This window comes from Impatiens glandulifera, chromosome 1, assembly GCF_907164915.1.
Source record: "Impatiens glandulifera chromosome 1, dImpGla2.1, whole genome shotgun sequence".
Taxonomy (NCBI): Eukaryota; Viridiplantae; Streptophyta; class Magnoliopsida; order Ericales; family Balsaminaceae; genus Impatiens; species Impatiens glandulifera.
In genome coordinates, this window is record NC_061862.1 from 54,130,194 (window position 1) to 54,151,604 (window position 21,411).

The 21,411-nt window shown below is 33.0% G+C and overlaps 1 protein-coding gene across 1 annotated transcript; it reads left to right on the top strand.

Moving 5' to 3' along the window:
- Positions 1–227: 227 nt before the first annotated feature.
- LOC124928167 lies at positions 228–17,090 on the top strand. The gene is made up of 7 exons (XM_047468698.1): positions 228–296; positions 15,918–16,019; positions 16,139–16,303; positions 16,376–16,537; positions 16,634–16,687; positions 16,798–16,947; positions 17,046–17,090. Exons 1-7 carry the CDS (start codon positions 228–230, stop codon positions 17,088–17,090), a joined length of 747 nt encoding a protein of 248 aa, XP_047324654.1.
- Positions 17,091–21,411: the final 4,321 nt, after the last annotated feature.

The window sequence follows — 21,411 nt, forward strand, 5'->3', positions numbered from 1 at the left end:
TCGCTTCTTCCTTATTAATTGATAACCTTAGTGCTCGGGGACGTAGGCAACATTTTGGCCGAACTCCGTTATCAAATTCTGTTAGTGTTCTTTCGTTTGTTTTCTTCTTTTGTGTTTCTGTTAGAGTTTTTCCCAACAAGTGGTATCAGAGCCAAAGGTTCTTCCTTGGCATGGTGGAGTCTTCAAAAGGGGCGTCAACTCCTTCGTCATCTTGGACAAGAACACCGATGTCGAATTTGAAGTTTGCAGTGGAAATCTTTGTTGGAATTGGGAATTTCGGCATATGGCAAGGTGAGGTTCTAAATTATCTTTTTCAGCAGGGTCTAGATGTTTCTATTGAGGTCGGAAAGCCAGATGGTATAGAAGAAAAATAGTGGAGTATCATGAATCGGTTGGCGTGCGGAACAATTCGATCGTGCCTATCCAGAGAGCAGAAGTATGTTGTGAAGAATGAAACTTCTGCACAGAAACTTTGGCAAGCATTAGAGGATAAATTTCTGAAGAAGAGTGGTCAAAATAAGCTCCTTATGAAGAAGCGGTTGTTCCGGTTTGATTACCAATCAGGTACTACTAAGAATGAACATATTACTAAGTTTAATGAATAGGTAGCAGATCTATTAAACTTTGATGTTAAGTTTGAGGATGAAGATCTTTCTTTGATGTTGCTATCGTCCCTTCTTAATGAAATTGAACACTTAGAAACAACGTTACTTAATGGGAAGGGAAATGTTTCTTTTAATGCTGTAAGTTCTGCTTTATATAGTCATGAATTGAGAAAGCAAGACAAAATAAAAAGCAAAATAGGTACATCAGATGAAGCATTGATGGTCAGGGGCCGTCAACAAAGCAAATCAAAAGGAAAAGGAGGAAGATATGAAAGTAGAGTTGAAAAAGATGAATGTGCTTTCTGTCGTGAGAAAGGACATTGGAAGACTAACTGCCCAAAATTGAAGAAGAAATAGAAAGATTTTGAAGATGAAAATGTTGCATAAAACAAAGGTGATGTAGATTCAGAATAATCTTTATCGATGTCACACACAACATCACATCCTGATGCGTGGATATTGGATTCAGCCTGCACTTATCATATGACACCAGTTTGAAAGTGGTTCTTTGACTTTAAGGAACTGGATGGTGGAGTTGTTTACATGGGAGATGTTAGTCCATGTAAAATAAAAGGGATAAGTTCAATCAAGCTGAGAAATGATGACGAATCCACCAGAATTATCAGAGATGTTCGGTATATACCGAATATGAAAAAGAATCTCATTTCTTTGGGGGCTTTGGAGTCAAAAGGCCTACATGTGAAATTGGAAAATGGAATTCTTAAGGTAATCTCTGGAGCGCTAGTGATGTTGAAAACTACCAGGAAGAGTAATATTTTGTATTACTATCAAGGTAGTACAGTTAATGGGACAGCATGTGTATCAACTTTTGGGAGCAGTAAGGAATTAGAGGCAACAAAGTTATGGAATATGCGATTGGGGCATGCTGGTGAGAAATCTATGCAAACTCTTGTCAAGCAAGTATTGTTGAAAGGTACAAAAGTTTGTAAATTAGATTTTTGTGAATTGTATTCTGGGAAAACAAAGGCGAGTAAAATTTGGCACTACTATGCATAATATCAAGGGTATTTTGGACTATGTGCACTTAGATGTCTGGGGACCTGCCAAGACTCCTTCTCTTGGAGGTAGACATTATTTTGTTACTTTTATTAATGATTTTTCTAGAAGAGTTTGGGTGTTTACTATGAAGAACAAAGATGAAATGTTTGGAATTTTTCTTAAATGGAAAACTCAAGTTGAAGACGAGACAAGAAGAAAGATCAAAGTTCTTCGGACTGATAACGGTGGAGAATACGAGAATGATCCATCTTATAAGTTATACCAAGAGTGTGGCATAGTTCGACACTTCACGGTCAGAAAAACACCATAGCAGAATGGAGTATCAGAACGTATGAATAGGACATTGGTGGAGAAAGTTCGATGTATGTTGTCTAATGCTGGGTTAGATAGGAAATTTTAGGCAGAAGTTGTGTCATACGCTCAACATTTTGTAAATCGCCTACCATCATCTGCACTTGGTGGAAAGACTCCATTAGAGGTATGGTCTGGAAAACCTGCAATTGATTATGATTTTTTGCATATTTTTGGTTCTACTGCATATTATCATGTAGTTGAATCAATGTTGGATCCATGAGCAAAGAATACTCTTTTTATGGGATTTAATACGGGAGTTAAAATATATCGCCTATGGTGTTTGGATGCAAAGAAAACCATTATCAGAAAAGTTGTTACTTTTGATGATTATTCAATGTCGAATAAGGTAACACCAGACAAGATTGATTGTACTCCGCAACAGGTAGAGTTTGAGCAGATAAAGATAAGTCCAACTAGAAGTGACTCTCCGACGACAAACAAAGAGTTAAATATGGAAGAGGTTATGACCCAAGAACCTTCAGAATAATGTGAATCAATTACTGTAAACAGGCCAAGACGAGTTACTCAAAAACCAGGTCGGTTTGTTGACATGGAGGCCTATGCACTTCTAGTCGTAGATGATGCTCCATCCACTTTTTCAGATATCAGTCAAAGTACTGAAAATGGAAAAAGAAGAGGTGTTATGGAAGGTGAGATGCAATCTATTTAGAAGAATGAGACATGCAAGTTGACGCATCTACGAAAAGGGAAGAAGGCTATTGATGGTAAATGGATCTTTGCTAAGAAAGAAGGATTTTCCGAAAATTTTGATGTTCGCTACAAGGCAAAATTGGTAGCTAAAAACTATGCTCAGAAGGAAGGAGGTGACTATAATGAGGTACTTTCTCCTATTGTTAAACACTCTTCCATTGGAATTTTGTTGTCATTGGTAGCGTAGATGAATTTGGAGCTAGCTCAACCAGATGTGAAGATCGTAGACATACACAGTCATTTGAATGAAGAAATCTACATTTATCAACCAAATGGATTCAAAGTTGCTAACAAAGAAAATTGGGTTTGCAATTTGAACAGATCATTGTACAGGTTGAAGCAATCGTCGAGACAATGGTACAAGCGACTTGACAAAATTATGATGGAGCACAAGTATACAAGAAGTAGATTCAGTTCATGTGTGTATTTGTGAAAATTGCAAGATGAATCTTTATCTACTTGTACGTTGATGATATGTTGATATCATCAAAGAGCCATAATGAAGTTGATAAATTGAAGGTTCAATTAGGTAAAGAGATCGAGATGAAAGACATGGGAAAAACCAAATATGAATCTTGTTTAGATTTGGTAAACATATTCCGCGTTTGAGTCGGCGTTGAAAAGTGCCAAATGGAAGCACTAAAGGTTTATTTTTAATATTGAAGATTAGTATTTGGATATTGTGTCAATGTGGAGATTTGTTGTTTTTGGCAAAATTAGAATCCCACATCAGAAGATGATGAGAGTGAAAGAAGTTTCTTAGTATATAAAAGAAACTATATTCACAATTAGAATAAATCCCACATCGGAAGATGATGGGAGTTGGGGAAGTTTCTTAGTGTATTAAAGAAACTCTCCCCTCTTTGGTTTATTGCACCCAATATTTGTATCACTTCTTCCTTATTAATTGATAGTCTTAGTGCTCGGAGACATATGCAATATTTTGGCCGAACTCAGTTATCAAATTTTGTTAGTGTTCTTTCGGTTGTTTTCTTCTTTTGTGTTTCTGTCAGGGTTTTTCCCAACATATAAATGTATTTAATATATAAAGTAGACAATTAATAGGCTTTCCGACGTGGTTACGTTGCTCAGGAACGACGAGTCAACGAGTCTAGTGACAATAAGTGGTCAAAGATGTTCCGTCTATGAATTTCAAGGTAAGAGAGAGTTGTTCAACCGACTAGGGAATTTGAAGGCTTCCAATGTAGGGAGGTACTCTTAATTGGGATATCCCTCTCACCGCCTTTCATGATCCCCTCACCTATTAATAAGGGACCTCACTAGGTGGAAGAAATATTTAACCTTGAGTTTTATTCTATGTTTAAATTTCACGCAACATCGCGCAAAAAAGGACGGATCGTCATCCGGGATAATGATCTCAACATACAAAGCGCAAAAAAGGATCATTCAGGATAACGATCTTAACATGCACATCAATATTTGTAAAGATGGTGCATAACGTATCATGTATAGTATCTGTTAGATAAAATTAGACCAGTTCAAATAAACCTAACTTAAATAAACCTTCCATGCAGGAACAAGGAACCGGACCGGACAAACAAAACAACCGGCTAAGAAATCTAGCCGGTCAAGCTAGTAAACCGACCAAGAATACTTGGAACATGACCGCACAAAGAAAGGATCGGCCAAAGCTTAAAACCGGAAACATCAGACAACCGACCGGCCACAAGGCAAAGGAATAACCAGAAAAAGTCCGGTTACATCACTCGTACCAGAAGCCATCCGGTTACGTCAAATGACCGACCAGTACAAGAAGACAATTCGGGTATCTGTTGAGAATGATACCAAAGGAACAGACTGAACTCTTCCATATCCATACAAGTCTGAGGAAAGTCTGCAGGCTGCAGAAGACAGTCCTACCGGATCTTTCCACTTCGAGATAAGTTAGAAAGGAGATCTTCCAAGTACAGACAACTGTCTAACAGACAGTGTTTACATTGAGTAAAAGACAAACCTAGCAGGTTTGTCTTACATACCGGAAGAACAGACTGTCAGGTCTGAGGTTGACCGACAGGTCTGGAAAGGTGACCGCAGGTTCTGAATCAATGAATCACTGAACCTCTGCACCCCTGCTCAGCCAATCAGATTCAAGGTAGTGAAATATGACCGTTGGCATATTTCACCTATAAAATGGGGCAGTTGAAGAAGAGTAAAGGTGGTACAGAAACAACAAGCATTTAATCTATAAGTGAAAACAGTGTGCTCTCTCTCTAGAAAGCCTAGTGTTAAAGTTGAAGTGTTTAATTTACAATTTCGGTGTAAATTGTAAGAGTGTTATCGAGCAGGAAATAAGTCTCGATCGGATTGTACTTGTATTCCTTAGTGAATATCCTTCTCGCGGTTTCGAGAGGAAGGGGTGACGTAGGAGTTTTATCTCCGAACATCCATAAAATCTGTTTTGTCATTTACTTTCTGCCGGTTCCATTATCTAACCGATCCGTATCGCTATAACCAACTTAACTTTATCCAAGCCGAATCTCCAGATTACCAAAACCGACCCATCAAATCTCAAACCTTCATCATCTAAAACCGATCCTGTCTATTATACAACGTGCGCCGCTTCAACCTGAAAGCAAACCTCTTCCGCGCTTGAACCTAGTTCAAGGGTTTGTGACAGGTTGTGTAGTATTGAAACCCCAGTGTTAATCTCTAACCGGATTAACCACCACCCTTCGAGTGAGAACCGCTAACCGGTCCAACCCCCGGTCCTCCAGCGGCTACCTAGATCCTAACAGTATCTAAACATAAACAAGCTCATGCACGTCACAAAAAATTGGATCTTAGGTACCCTTTAAATGTAAAATATATTTTTTCAAATGGTTAACCAAAATATCATTTCAAGCTAAGCATCAAATATTTCTAACAGTGTTGTAGCTAGAAAATTGTATGCATAAAAATGATTACCCCGAAAATTGTAGTTTTCGAATTTTTGAAATAAATTAAATTAAATTTAATCGAGAAATTGGTTACAATTAGTTTGAGACTTTAAAGTCGTGACCAATTTTTCCCACAAAATTAGGGAAAGACATATTTTGGCATGTAAAATAATAATGCCATTAGAAAATAGATTTATTAGGGTTCAATGATCGGTTATACACGTGTAAAAGGCATCAACGCTATTTTTAAAATTTTCGTTAGAAGTTGTCCACTTTTAATATTTCACCATGTTTTAAAAAAAATTACACTTATTTTAATATTTTTATTTGTTAATTTTCATCGGTTATCTAACTTATACTTGAGACTAAATTTAAAGATAGTAGTAATTATTTAGTACAATAATACTTTAAAGATAATAATTATTATTCATATTTAAATAAATTAATGACTTGAACATTAGAAAAAATGAGAAAAGTATTAAAAAAATAATTAAGAATTTATTATATTCACAAATTAAATTTATAAATATAAATAAAGCAACTTGAAAATTTTTAGAGTTTTATAGTCCATTTGTGGACAAAAGAAAAATATATATTTAAAATTTAAACCAAACCTACCTAAATGAAATAAGAAAATTATTTTAGTTAAATATATTATTTTGAATATTTTTTTGAATTTTTGTTAATTGGTTCAAGACATTAAATAAGGTTGGAAAGTAAAAGGAAACAAACAAGGAGTAAGGCCTGTTTAAAGACCTCGACTTTCAATTTAGGGGCTTGGATCAAATGCATGTGGTGGGTTTGGATCAAATGCATGTGGTGGGTTTGGATCAAATGACTAGATCAGGAAGACAAGGTCTGGTCAGTCAGGTCAGTCAGGTAGTTAGTGCCATGGTTGCAATACTGTCAAAATTGAAAATTTACGTAAAATTGATAGTTAGTTGTAAACTCGTAAAATCATAAAATCTAAAGTTTAGATAAAGTTATAAGACTTTAATTTGAAAAATATTAGTTATATATTATTATTATTTATATATATATATATATATATATAATTAATTATTTATTCCTAACTAATTTTAAAATTTTATATATTTAAATATAAAATTAATAAAAAAAATAATAAGTAAATAACACTATAAAAAAAATTATATTTACAAATTATTTATATTAATTAAATTATTTAAATAAATAATAACTTTTTTAATTTATAAATATAAATTTATTTATTTTAACGTAAAATCGTATAAAATTTTAAAATCTAAATTATTTATAAACTCGTAAAATCGTAAAATTTTATTATCGTAAATTTAAAATTTTAAGAGCTTACTTATCTAAAAATTTACTTAAAATCAAACTCATGAACTCGAAATTTTGACACATGGATGCCTATAGTAGTGATCCAAGTGAGGATGATTCAAAGGCCTCGACAATCTTCTCAATGGAGATCCATGTCCATATTTTGCTGCCTCCTAATTGGCAGGAATAACACTTGGCTTTTTGACTCTTTCTTTTTTTTTTTTTTTTTTCTAACATACCTATCAAAAATAAAATAATAATAGATATATATTCATTTTTTATTTTTATTTTTATATTTTGACTTATTATTTTTTCTTATTCCTAAAATACTTAAAACAATAACATTAATAATAATATGTATAGTTATTTTAATTATCCTGATTATCAACTTATCATTTATATTTCGAATTTAAAAGTTTGAAACTAATTATTTTCGGAATTCTATCGACATAAGATCGCATATTTAAGTTAAAAATAAGTGTCTACAATCGTCAAAGAGTATATTGATTCGACTAACTTTAGAAGCGATAAAAGTACTTTTGTTAAACTCGATTACGAAAAATCATATGATCATGTTAATTCATAGTATTTTTTATAATATGGTTAGAATGAGTATGTGGGAGAAATAGATCAGATTATGAAATTATAGTGTTATTTTTTTCAAACTAAATTAACTCGTTAGTGTTGAGATTCATTAAAAAATTGGATGATAGCGTACCTTCTATTAAATCAACAAAGAAGTTATAATTTTATCAGCATTAGCAAAATAGCATATAAAAAGAACTACAAAGTCACTCGCAAGTTTTGAGATCCATCCACAACGAAATAAATGTGTATTGACTAAAAAAACAGTAAAAAAGAAAAAATATCATAGACATTGAATGTTAGGGTGAAACAACAACTAAAAAAACTTCAAATCTATGATAATTGAACAAAATAAAAACACCAAACATTCATGTTAATATAATAGATTAATTATTAGAGATTTAGAGCCCTCCATAAATAACTAAAATAATCGTTGATAGAGGCAACATAAAACTAAATTATGATTTTGTGTGCTCTATGACAAAAAATTGAACTAATATCATGTTATAATATAAAGATATTGTATTAAATAGTATCTATTGAATTACATAATTTTATATATAATATATAAACATTACATTAAATTTATAAATAATTAATATAATATAATTATAGTATTATAAAATATTGTAAAAATATCAGACGACGAATGACCAATACCACCTGAGTGTTTCCTTATCTCGATTCTCAAGACAAGAGGATTGTACCTAGTTTGACCATTGGTTGCAGACTCTAAGTGTTTTTATAACATGATCTAATAATCTTGTTGGTGAGACTATAATCTAAAAGATTTAGAGTTCGAGTTATTGACAAAGAGAATTGGTGTCAGTTTTAAATGAAAATAACATAGAAACAAAATCGAAAAAAAATTATTCTATTTTAGAGTTGATTTTATATATAATTGAAATTATTATTAATTATAAATATATTAGAGTTATAAATGAAAATTGTTAGATGTAGATGCAAACCATGTTATCAGTTGAAATTGTAATTATTAAGATTGGAGAAATATTTTAATACTTTAAATAATTGAATTCTTTGTAAAGAATACGAACAATCTAACCATCAAAGCTACAAGACTGTTATAAAATAATTTTTATTTCACTAATATTCTTATTACAAAAAAAAATTGTTTGTTGTGTTCTCATGTTTGTTTGAGTTTTCATTTTTGTAGAATATTGTGTTACTTTTTTTCATTCCTTTATAATATATATAAAATTATGTAAATTTTAATTCTTTTTTTTTTAAAAGTCCATGAATGTAATTCTTATTTTGAAAACAAAAGAACATTTTCTCTTTATAATTTATATAAAATTATGTAAATAGTAATTTATTTTTTAAAAAATAAAAAGAAATGTCCTTCCAAAAGGATTAGATTATTTTTTATGATGCAATTCATTTTGTATTAAATAAAAAATTATGTATAATATATAGACTTTGACAATTCGCTGTTGAAGACGAGATTGTGAAATGATAATGTTATGTTTTTTAAATTGGATAAACTCGTAAGTATTGAGATTCATCAAAAAAAAATGGGACAAGATAATAGTGTACGTATTTACTAATAAATCAACTAAGAATGTAAAATTTTACCTGCATTAAATGTTGGGGTGAAATAACAACATAAAAGAATACGAAGTTACTCGTAAGTATTGAGATCTATCAAATAACGGGATGACTAAATAAATCAAAAGAGAAGGTAGAATCTCATAGACATTGAATGTTAGTGTGAAATTAGGGATGGGTCGGTACGATATACATTAACTTTTTATTCATACCTTATATCTTACAAAAAGTTTCGGTATAGAAAAATCCATATGTTTATCGTACATTAATTTCGATATACCTTGATTTTGGTATAGTATCGGTGTATAACCTTCATACCTATAGAACATACTATTAATTTTATTCACAACATTTTTTGGCTTAAAATTGTGTGGAACAAAATCCTTTCTTGCCCTATCGTCTATTTCGTTGATATGATTTGACTTTTATCACCCTCGCTTGTTTCGTAGAGAAGACTCAACTTACATATTTTTAATAAGTAATTTTCAACTCTCTAGCCCTTCCCAAAATGTCTGAATCAAGTTTATAGCACTTGTATACCCCGATAGATGTATTCTTTCATAAACTTTTCTTCTTTTCATAATTCTAGAATATACTTTATACTATTTAGGAGTTACAAAGTGTTTTGGTTTTGAAGTAATTCTTACTCTCTTTCGAGTTGTGAACTCTTGTGTATCAGATTTCATTGTGTTTTTTATTTGAAATGAACTTGACAATATATTAGACTAGGGCTGCAAATGAGTCAAGCCGTTCGCGAGCTGCTCGCGAGCCGCTTGATCAAAGTTCGGCTTGAGCTTGACTTTGATCGAGTTCGAGCCGAGTTCGAGACGGCTCCTTTAATATTCAAGCCGAACTCGAGCTCTAATAATGCTTGCTCGACGGCTTGTCGAGCTTTTTCGAGCCCGATAATATATAATATATTTATTTAATATAAAAAAGCTTAAAATTTTAAAAAAAAAATTCTCTCTATTTTCAAAGCCCATATAGAAAGGCCCATAATCCACATTATTATATTATATTGTCATAAAACAAAACCGTAATTTCTAACTTATCATTCATAAGTGACTTTTCATATCTTTTTCTTCTTCTTTCTTCTGTCTTCACCGTTTTCTTCTTCTTCCTCATCTTCACCATTTCTTCTTTCTTCTTGTTCTTCCTCTATCTTCACCATTACTTCTTCTTCCTTCTTCACTATTTCTTCTTCTTTCGTCTTCATCATTAATTTCACTCATTCATAATAGGCTAATACATTTTTTTATGTTATCTCTCATCTACACTATTTCTCTCATTCATTCACAAGAAACCTACAGGTAAATTAAAATACATTTTCATTTCTACAATAGTTATTGCTCATATTTTTAAATAACTTTGATTTTTTTTTGTATTATGAGAAAATTTTGCTTATATAGATCGTTCATGTTCATAGATTTATATGAAAAAACACTATTATATATATTAATTGTTCATAAAGTCGAGTTCGAGCTCAAGCAAATTCGAGCTCGACTCGGCTCATTTGCAGCCCTATATTAGACCGCATTGATATATTTTGAATAAAAAAATATATTGTTATGAAATAAAATTAGCTTAATTAATATATATATGAATTGCATATATGGAATAATATTACAATATAATTATTTTTTATTTTACTTTGAAAAAATATATTTTTATAATTGAATTAACATAAAATTTATTTAAATATGTCCGAATAAGAAAATAAATTTAATAAAATTGGTTAATTCGTTAATAAACTTTTGATCTTACTAAAAATTTTATGCATTCGTGGATATATTTTCTAAAATAGAAATGAAAGTATAATTTTTTAAAATTTAATTAGTAATAATTAATTTCCTTATAAGTATTATATATATATTTAATTTATAAATATTATATATCGATATACCGAAATTTTGAAAATCTCGTACATTTACCTTAAAAATAATTTCGGTATCGGTATCATTTCTTACATTTTTTTAGTATACCCAAAAAATTGATATTTTTGATATTTTACGGTACGATATTTTCTATATAATGATAATTTCGATAATTTTTTCACCCTTAGTAGAAACAATAACTGAAAAAAAATGTAAGAATATGATAACAGAATAAAATAAAAATATCAACAAAATATCTAAAAAGAAAAATGATTATTGAAACTAATATATTATAATAAATATCTCAAATAACCATTGATAAAGAAAAAAAAAACTAGACTATGATTGTAGTGCTTAAGAATGAAAACTTGGTTCTAATATAATGTTAAAATATAAAGATATCTATATATATATATATAATGATGCTTAATTTTTAAAGTGTCTGGATTGTCGGGTCGAGAGTTGTGGTTAATTTGGATACTTGGGTCGGATTGTGGGTTGGCCCGCCTTTAAACTTAAAACAGTTAAAAATAAAATTAAAAATGCTAAAGGTATGTTTCGAACTTGCAACCTAACAAAATAAGTACAACTCTTTAACCAATTAGGCTACAAAGACTTTATATTTTAAATTCAACACCAAATTTCATAAACGCGTGACGTTTTAATATTAATATAATTTCAACTATTTAACTAACTAATATATATATATATATATAATGATGCTTAATTTTTAAAGTGTCCGTATGTTTCGAACTTGCAACCTAATAAAACATGTACAACTCTGTAACCAACTAGGCTACAATGACTTTATATTTTAAAATCAACACCAAATTTGATAAACGCGGAACGTTTTAATATTAATATATATATATATATATATATATAATGATGCTTAATTTTTAAAGTGTCTGATTGCCGGGTCGAGAGCTATGGTTAATTTGGATACTTGGGTCGGATTGTGGGTTGACCCGCCTTTAAATTTAAAACGGTTAAAAATAAAATTAAAAATGCTAAAGGTATGTTTCGAACTTACAACCTAACAAAATAAGTACAACTCTTTAACCAATTAGGCTACAAAGACTTTATATTTAAATTCAACACCAAATTTGATAAACGCGGGACATTTTAATATTAATATAAGTTCAATTTTGTAACTAACTAATATATATATATATATATATATATAATGATGCTTAATTTTTAAAGTGTCCGGATTGCCGGGTCGAGAGTTGTTGTGAATTTGGATACTTGGGTCGGATTGTGGGTTGACCCGCCTTTAAATTTAAAACGGTTAAAAATAAAATTAAAAATGCTAAAGGTATGTTTCGAACTTACAACCTAACAAAATAAGTACAACTCTTTAACCAATTAGGCTACAAAGACTTTATATTTAAATTCAACACCAAATTTGATAAACGCGGGACGTTTTAATATTAATATAAGTTCAATTTTGTAACTAACTAATATATATATATATATATATATAATGATGCTTAATTTTTAAAGTGTCCGGATTGCCGGGTCGAGAGTTGTTGTGAATTTGGATACTTGGGTCGGATTGTGGGTTGACCCGCCTTTAAATTTAAAACGGTTAAAAATAAAATTAAAAATGCTAGAGGTATGTTTCGAACTTGTAACCTAACAAAACAAGTACAACTCTTTAAGTAACTAGGCTACAAAGACTTTATATTTTAAATTCAACACCAAATTTGATGAACGCGGGACGTTTTAATATTAATATAAATTCAATTTTTTAACTAACTAATATATATATATATATATAAAATAATGTTGAGTAAATGGATACTTGGGTCGGATTGTGGGTTAACTCACCCATAAACTTAAAACGGTTAAAAATAAAATTAAAAATGTTATCCGTAATTGTTTTTCACGGTTTTTTATATTATTAATCGTGCAAATGCACGGGCTAAATGCTAGTTATATTACATGTATATATATTAAATAACACCATCTATGCCTAATATATAGACTTTATATTAAACTTATAAGTAAATTAATATAATTGTTATTTTTCTATTTTTATAATATTTATAAATATATTATTATATGACATTGAACTCTAATATATACCGATATGTTTGTTTGAGTTTCTATTTTCGTAAAAGACTTTGCATATCTTAATTTTTTTTGGTAAGTTTCATGAATGTAAATCTTATTTTTGAAAACAAAAGGAAATTTTATTCCTTTATAATTTATTAAGACTAACATCTGCACAAGTAATGATATAAAAAATCGTGAAAAAATCACGCTAAAAATGTGATAACATTTTAAATTGTGACGCGGTCTAAAGGGAAACGTAGTTAGACGATGATATCTAACTCCTTTAGATGTTGTCTAAAGGGAAGTGTAGTTAGACAAGGTCGTCTAATTCCTTTAGACGCGGTCTAAAGAGAAACGTAGTTAGATGAGGTCGTCTAACTCCTTTAGAAACGGTATAAAGGGAAACGTAGTTAGACGAAGATGTCTAACTCCTTTAGACGCGGTCTAAAGGGAACCGTAGTTAGACAAGGACATCTAATTCATTTAGACGCGGTCTAAAGGGAAGCATAGTTAGACGAGAACGTCTAGCTCTTTTAGAAGCGGTCTAAAGGGAAACGTAGTTAAACGAGGTCGTCTAACTCATTTAGATGCGGCCTAAAGAGAAACGTAATTAGACGAGGACGTCTGACTTCTTTAGACGTGGTCTAAAGGGAAACGTAGTTAGACGAGGACGTCTAACTCCTTTAGACGCGTCTAAAGGGATAGTTAGTTAGATGAGGATGTCTAACTCATTTAGACGATGTCTAAAGGGAAACGTAGTTAGATGAGGATGTCTAACTCCTTTAGACGCGGTCTAAAGGAATGCATAGTTAGACGAGGACATCTAACTTCTTTAGACGCGGTCTAAAGAAGAACGTCTAATGTCTTAGCAACCGTCTGAATAAAGCATTTGTCTAACCACGATCTCTCTACTTTCTACTCCACTTTCTTCTGTGTAGTCTGACAAGCCAGCTAATTTTATCCAATGAATTTATGTCACGTACACGGATATCTCTCAAATATACATTTCTAGTACAAGACAAGATCAGAGGATAATCGGCGCACTACCTGTTCGGTACAGCCACAATCATATTATTCAAAGTTTGTTGTACTCTAGTACTATAGGCGGTCGTCCAATGGACACATGCCACGTGTCCTCAAAGAATATTCGACCATTGGTGTATTTCAACTATATATGGAAGCCTAAGGACAACGATCGACATAAAGCCAGATTTTACAAGTCTAAAACACACTTTACTTAACGCATACATTAAATATTTTACTGTCTACCTGTGAATACATTGAAATTACATACTGTCTTTTTTATGAGAAACCTCAGTACTGTAAGTTGAACAAAGGTTGTTTTGTTCAACAGAGAGTTAGCTAGATCAGTGAGTTGTATTTGATTCAAAATCTTTAGTGGATATCCTTCTGGTTGTGGAAGAAGGGATGATGTAAGAATTTTATCTCCGAACATCCATAAAACTCCTTGTGTTCTTTACTTTCTACCATTTGCATTCAGCTGTCTAATGTTTTAAATCAAACGAACAGTTCCGCACTTCAATCCATTTCAAGATTTTGAAGGATTTGAAAGAATAAAAATAGACATTAATCCCTCATAGTATTATTATCGAATAGTTTATCATAAACTGTTAACAATAGTCAGACCCTAGTCTCTATTAGTAACACCGATCCCAATACCACGTCTAGAGGAGTTAGACCGCGTCTAACTACGCTTCCCTTTAGACCATGTCTAAAGGAGTTAGACCTCATCTAACCGCGCTTCCCTTTAGACCACGTCTAAAGGAGTTAAACATTGTCTAACCGCGCTTCCCTTTAGACCACGTCTAAAGGAGTTAGACATCATCTAACTGTGCTTCCCTTTAGACCACGTCTAAAGATGTTAGACCTCGTCTAACTGCGCTTCCCTTTAGACCACATCTAAAGGAGTTAAACATCGTATAACTGCGCTTCCCTTTAGACCACGTCTAAAAGAGTTAGACCTCGTCTAACTACGCTTTCCTTTAGACCACGTCTAAAGAGTTAGATCTCATCTAACTGTGCTTCTCTTTAGAACACGTCTAAAGGAGTTAGACCTCGTCTAACTGCGCTTTCCTTTAGACCATGTCTAAAGGAGTTAAACCTCGTCTAGCTGGACGGTCTTCTTTAGATATTTACCTGCTAACGACAAATAACCCAACTTAATTTTGTTCAAATCATATCATCAAAATTATGTTGTTCATATTCTTTTACGTTAATTAATTATTTATTAATTAATTAATTTTCTCTTTTCTTTGTTTAATTTATCCCAACAATATAGGTTTGTTTGAGTTTACATTTAAGTAGAAGACTTTGCTACTTTTTTTTTCATTCCTTTATAATTTATAAAAAATTATTTATATCTTAATTTATTTATTTTTTTAAAAAAAGGTCCAATGAATGTAAATCTTATTTTTGAAAACAAAAAGTAGATTTTATCCCTTTATAATTTATATAAAATTATTTAAACTGTATATTTTTTAAAACAAAAGAAAAAGAAATGACTTTCCATTGGATTATATTATATTTTATTATGATGCAATTAAATATATTTGAAAGAAAATGTATAATTAATGCATGCCTAGACACTTTGGGATCATATCAGGTCTGTATTTTCTTCTTTTTGTTCTTACAATTAATAGATTTAAACCTAAGAAAGCTTTACAAGTCTTATATAACCCACCACTAACGACTCTCAAAGAACGAATCCTCCTTGAATGTATTTTTAAAATGATGAATTTTCTTGCATTGATCTCTGCATTTGGGATAATAGCCATATCCCATTTGTTACACCATAGATTTATAGAGGCTTCAGAACCCAAAGGAACGGTTAAAACAATCAAGGTCATCACTACCATCATCATCATTTATTTCTTTTCTATTTCAACATTAAGGTTATATAATAAAATCTTTTATGATGTATGCAGAGTGACTACGGAGATATAATCGATTGTGTTAATATCTACAAACAAATCAGTTTCGACAATCCATTGATTAAGAGCTCGCAACTAAATCTTAACTTGGAGCAGGTACATTATATCACATGAAATTATTTCCTAAATTCTTGGTTCGTAATCTGAATTCAATTTTAATCAAGATCTAATTTAAATTATATTATAAGATTAAGCTAATTAATTAATGTTTATAGATGAAAAGGGATAACTATTTCCCCAAGAATAAGATTGTCCAGGACTGGCATAGAAATGGAGAATGCCCATTTCAAACAGTCCCTATTATAAGATCCCTTACACGTGAAACTTCCTTGTTTCATTCACTTCCAGCCATCAAGAATGTTGCAATTAAGAATCATGAGGTATGATTATTCTTTTACATTTTAATTTATATTATTTTTTAAATAATTTAATGTGACAAATAAAAATGTTAGCATGCAATGGTATCGAATAAAAAAGGAAACTACTACGGTGGTTCTGCAATATTCAGTGTTTCGAAACCTCGAACTGAGGAAGGTGATTTCAGTTTAGTGCAACTTTGGCTCGCAACTGATCTTAGTACACCGAAATCAAACTCTATTGAAGCCGGTTGGACAGTAAGTACAAAACTCAATTGAACATTTTATGTCAAAACATTATTTATAAACATAGCTTGTTTAATTAATTTATTATCGATTTAATTAATTCCTTAGGTCCATCCCCACATGTATGGAGACAGTAAAACAAGGTTTTTCATATATTGGACAGTGAGTTCTCTCTAGACTCTTCCAACATAATGAGTGTTTTTTAAGATTATTATTGTAACATTATTCAATGTTGAAATTTGTTTAGTAATCTAGTTCATACGGCAATGCAGAATGATGGCTATAGCAATACAGGATGCTATAATCTCAAATGCCCTGGCTTCGTGCAAACAAGCCAATCATTTGCCATTGGTGCGCCCCTAATATTACCGATTTCCACCTTGGACAATACAACGACCGAGATACAAATTTCTATCTACAAGGTTTGAAAATGAAATTTCTAGAATTATGTCGTAATCCTTTTTTAAGTCTAGGTCTTGATATAATATGATATGATAATTGATATTATATGATGTATTAGATATTTAGAGGTTTATCCTTTTTAGCACAATTATCACAATCATAGCCTTATATTTAACTTTTTTTCACTTGAGGAACACATAAGTTCTATTGAAGATAGTGGTTTACGGCTTTACTGAAAACTAGATCTTTGGTTGTGGTTAGTTGATCGTGGTTTTCAAATGTCATGTTATAACGGATGCGAGAACAATGATAATAATAATAGTAAAAGACAGAATGAAAGGGACACCCGATTTAATGTGGTATCCAGCAAAAGTGCTGACTAATCCACGGGCAGAGTCACTGAAAAATAATCCACTATAATCGTTAACACGGATTACAGATACTCAATAGTTCAAGAGAAAACTAACACCCAAGCCCTTTATTTATAGGGTCAGGTCAAGACATTTTTCTTGCTCACTTCCTATGTGGGACAAACACCCAAAAAGAATATTCTAGGCAAAGAAACCAACAAATCTCCACCTTGACTTGAATATTTTCCCAGATAGCCAGATGCACCAGATGTACTTTAAATACCAGATGTGCCAGATGCATTGTACTAAATTCCCAGATAAACAAAACAAATGCATTACACTGAATGCCTAGATAAACAAAACAGATGCATTACACTGAATACCCAGATGTGACCTGCTCTGCCTCGGGCCTTGCCCCTTCAAGAGCAATCAACAGCTTCTAACATTGAGCAAGTTCAAATAGTGTTGAAACTTGCTCTACGGAACCGGCTTGGTAAACATATCAGCTGGATTGTCTGCAGTTCCCACTTTGTTTACCTTGATCCTCTTCTCACTTCTCAGAAAATGGTACCTCACATCAATGTGTTTTGTTCTTTCATGGTGAACTTGATCCTTGGTTAAGCATATTGCACTCAAACTGTCGCAGTACACTGAAGCCTGATCGTGGTGTAGACCCAAGTCACTAACCAATCCTTTAAACCAGATTCCCTCCTTAGCAGCTTCTGTCAAAGCCATATATTCTGCCTCTGTAGTACACAAAGTTACTGTCGGCTACAGAGTAGCCTTCCAACTCACAACAGAACCATCAAGAGTGAATACATAACCGGTCATCGATCTTCTACTGTCTACATCTCCAGCATAGTCAGAATCTAAGTAACCAGATACTAGACACTAACTATAACCACCATAACTAAGACTAACATCAGATGTACCCCTGAGATAGCAGAAAATCCTCTTCACTACTTGCCAGTGTTGCTTACCAGGGTCTCCCATGAACCTACTAACAACACTAACAGCATGTGCAAGATCCGGTTTAGTGAAGACCATATTATACATCAAGCTTCCCACTGCACTAGCATAAGGAACATGTGACATGTATTCCTTCTCCTTAGATGATTTAGGTGTAAATACTACAGAAAATTGTGCATTTGAAGCACTAGGAGTATCAATGGGCTTAGCAGTAGCCTTTTCAAACCTCGATAGAACTTTCTGAATATATCCCTTCTGTGACAAGAATATCTTGTTATGACTTCTATCTCTGTAGATCTCCATTCCCAGAATTTTCTTAGTAGCACCTAAATCATTCATTTCGAATTCTATACTGAGTAGTGCCTTCAACTTTTGAATGTCAGACTTCTTCTCAACAACTAGCAACATATCATCTACATACAATACAAAATAGATGAAGGAACCATCTTTGAGCTTGTTGTAGTAGACACAATTGTCATACGGACTCCTTGAATAGCCAATCTTAAACATGTAGCTATCGCACCGCTTATACCACTGCCTCGGAGGTTGTTTCAGTCCATATAAGGACTTCTTCAACTTGCAAACATATTCCTCTTTTCCAGGTTCCTGAAAACCATCTGGCTGACTCATGTATATCTCTTCTTCCAACTCTCCATGTAATAAAGTTTTCTTCACGTCTAGTTGTTCGAGTTCCAGGTCCTGATGTGCAACTATAGCAAGTAGCACACTGATGGAAGTATGTTTGACTACTGGTGAGAATATCTCATTATAGTCCACTCCCACTTTCTGAATGAACCCTCTAGCAACTAACCTAGCTTTATACTTGACCCCCTCAGCTTGTGACAACCCTTCCTTCTTCTTGAACAACCATTTACAAGTGACAACCTTTCTCCCTGGTGGTCTTCTAGCTAATTCCCAAGTCTGATTCTTTTGATGTGACGTCATCTAATCTCCCATGGCAGCAAGCCATTGGACAGACTCAGTACCCGTAACAACTTTCTTGTAGGTGGATGGCTCATGAGGATCCACTTCCTCTGCAACCTGTAAAGCATAGGCAACCATGTCCTCATAGCCATACATTATAGAAGGTACACCAAAATTAGCTCTTCTAGGGCGATTAAGAGCTAGATTTTGATGTTCTACAGATGATGATGGAGCAACTGAGAAATCTGCCGCTGAAAGTGGTTGACAAAAACTCTCCTATGCTTCACAACTAGCCTCAGTCTTTTCCTGCTCCACCTGTTTCTCGACACCACAATCTACCGGAATGGTGAACTTCACAGTTGTGTTAAGCATGAAATTTTCATCAAAGACAACATTCCTACTCAGAATAACCCTCCTCTCTGAAGGGGACCAGATCCTATATCCTAGCCTACAAATACTCCCTTCTTTGCTCTTGGCTCCAACTTCCCCTCATTGACATGATAGTAGACCGTTCAACCAAAAGTTCTCAAAATAGAGTAATTAGCAAGCTTCCCAGACCACAGTTCATAAGGAGTTTTCAGATTTATACCTATGTGAGGTCCATGATTAATCAGATAGCATGTTGTGTTAACTACTTCAGCCTAAAACATTCTTGTTAACCTAGCATTTGAGAGCATACACCGAGATCTCTCTAGTAGTGTCTGATTCATACGTTCTACTACACCATTCTGCTGAGGTGTATTCCTAACCGTATGATGTCTGGCAATCCTCTCAGTCTTGCAAAACTCATTTAACTCAGACCAACAGAATTCTAAACCATTATCAGTTCGTAACCTCTTGACCTTCTTCCCAGTTTGATTCTCCACTAATGCCTTCCACTACTTGAAGTTCTTGAAAGCATCACTCTTATGCTTCATTATGAATATCCAGGTCATCCTTGAATAATCATCAATCAACGATAGAAAATACTTGTGACCCCCCAAAGACTCTACACGTGACGACCCCCAACAATCAGAGTGGATGTAATCAAGTGTTCCTTTTGTTCTATGAATCGCTTTGGGGAACTTGCTGCGATGTAGTTTCCCAAAAACACAATGTTCACAAAACCCAAGATCCTTTATCTTATTCCCACATAGAAAATCATCTTTAGCCAGAATTTACATCCCCCTCTCACTCATATGCCCAAGCCTCATGTGCCACAACTTCGTCATGTCTCCTTGGTCAATCTCGGAGGAAGCAACGGCAGCAGAATCAGATATTGTAGTACCTTGTAGAAAATACAAAGTGCCCCGCTTCACACCTTTCAGAATCACACTTGAACCCTTGTAAACATGTAAGGCCCCACTTTCACCTTTGAAGCTAAACCCCTTCTTGTCCAAAAGACATATAGATATTAAAATCTTCGTCATGTGTGGAACATGTCTAACTTCGTTCAGTGTACGGAATTTTCCTTCATTAGTCCTAATATTGATCGAGCCCATCCCAACCACCTTGCAGGTAGAGCTATTGGCCATAGAAATATTTCCACCATCCACCTGCTCATAGGTTGAAAATCATTCCCTCCTAGGACAAATATGGTAAGATGCTCTAGAATTCAGAACCCATACATCAGTGTAATGTGTGTGACCATCAGCAACTAAGGCAATATCCTCTTCGGAGTTTGTACCATCTTCAACAACTGCAACAGTACCTGGTGCCTTCTCATGTTGACTTTGTCTCTTCTTTGGACATTCATTCTTCCAATGTCCCTTTTCCTTATAGTAATTGCACACATCTGTTGGTTTCGAACCCCTTCTGACTGGTTTCTTGGGGAACTTCTTTTTCCCCGGTTTACCATATCCCTGATGGTTGTTTGCAACTAGCCCAACAACCTGACTATCCGAAAGAGTGCCACTGCAGCTATGTCGTAATTCTCTACTATGAAGGGCAAATTTAACTTCTTCTAGAGCCAATGAATCTTTACCACTAATGAAAGAATCCATAAAGTTTTCATATGATATTGGTAAAGAAACTAACAGAATCAATGTAGCATCCTCATCATCTATCTTAATATCCATATTACGCAGATCTAATAATATTGCATTTAATTGATCTAGATGGTCTCTAAGAGGTGTACCTTCCTGCATACGCAGACTGAACAAACGTTACTTCAAAAGCAACTTTTTGGTTAAGCTCTTCTTCATGTATAAAGTCTCCAGCTTAGACCACAAACTAGCAGCGGTTTCCTCCTCAACCATCTCA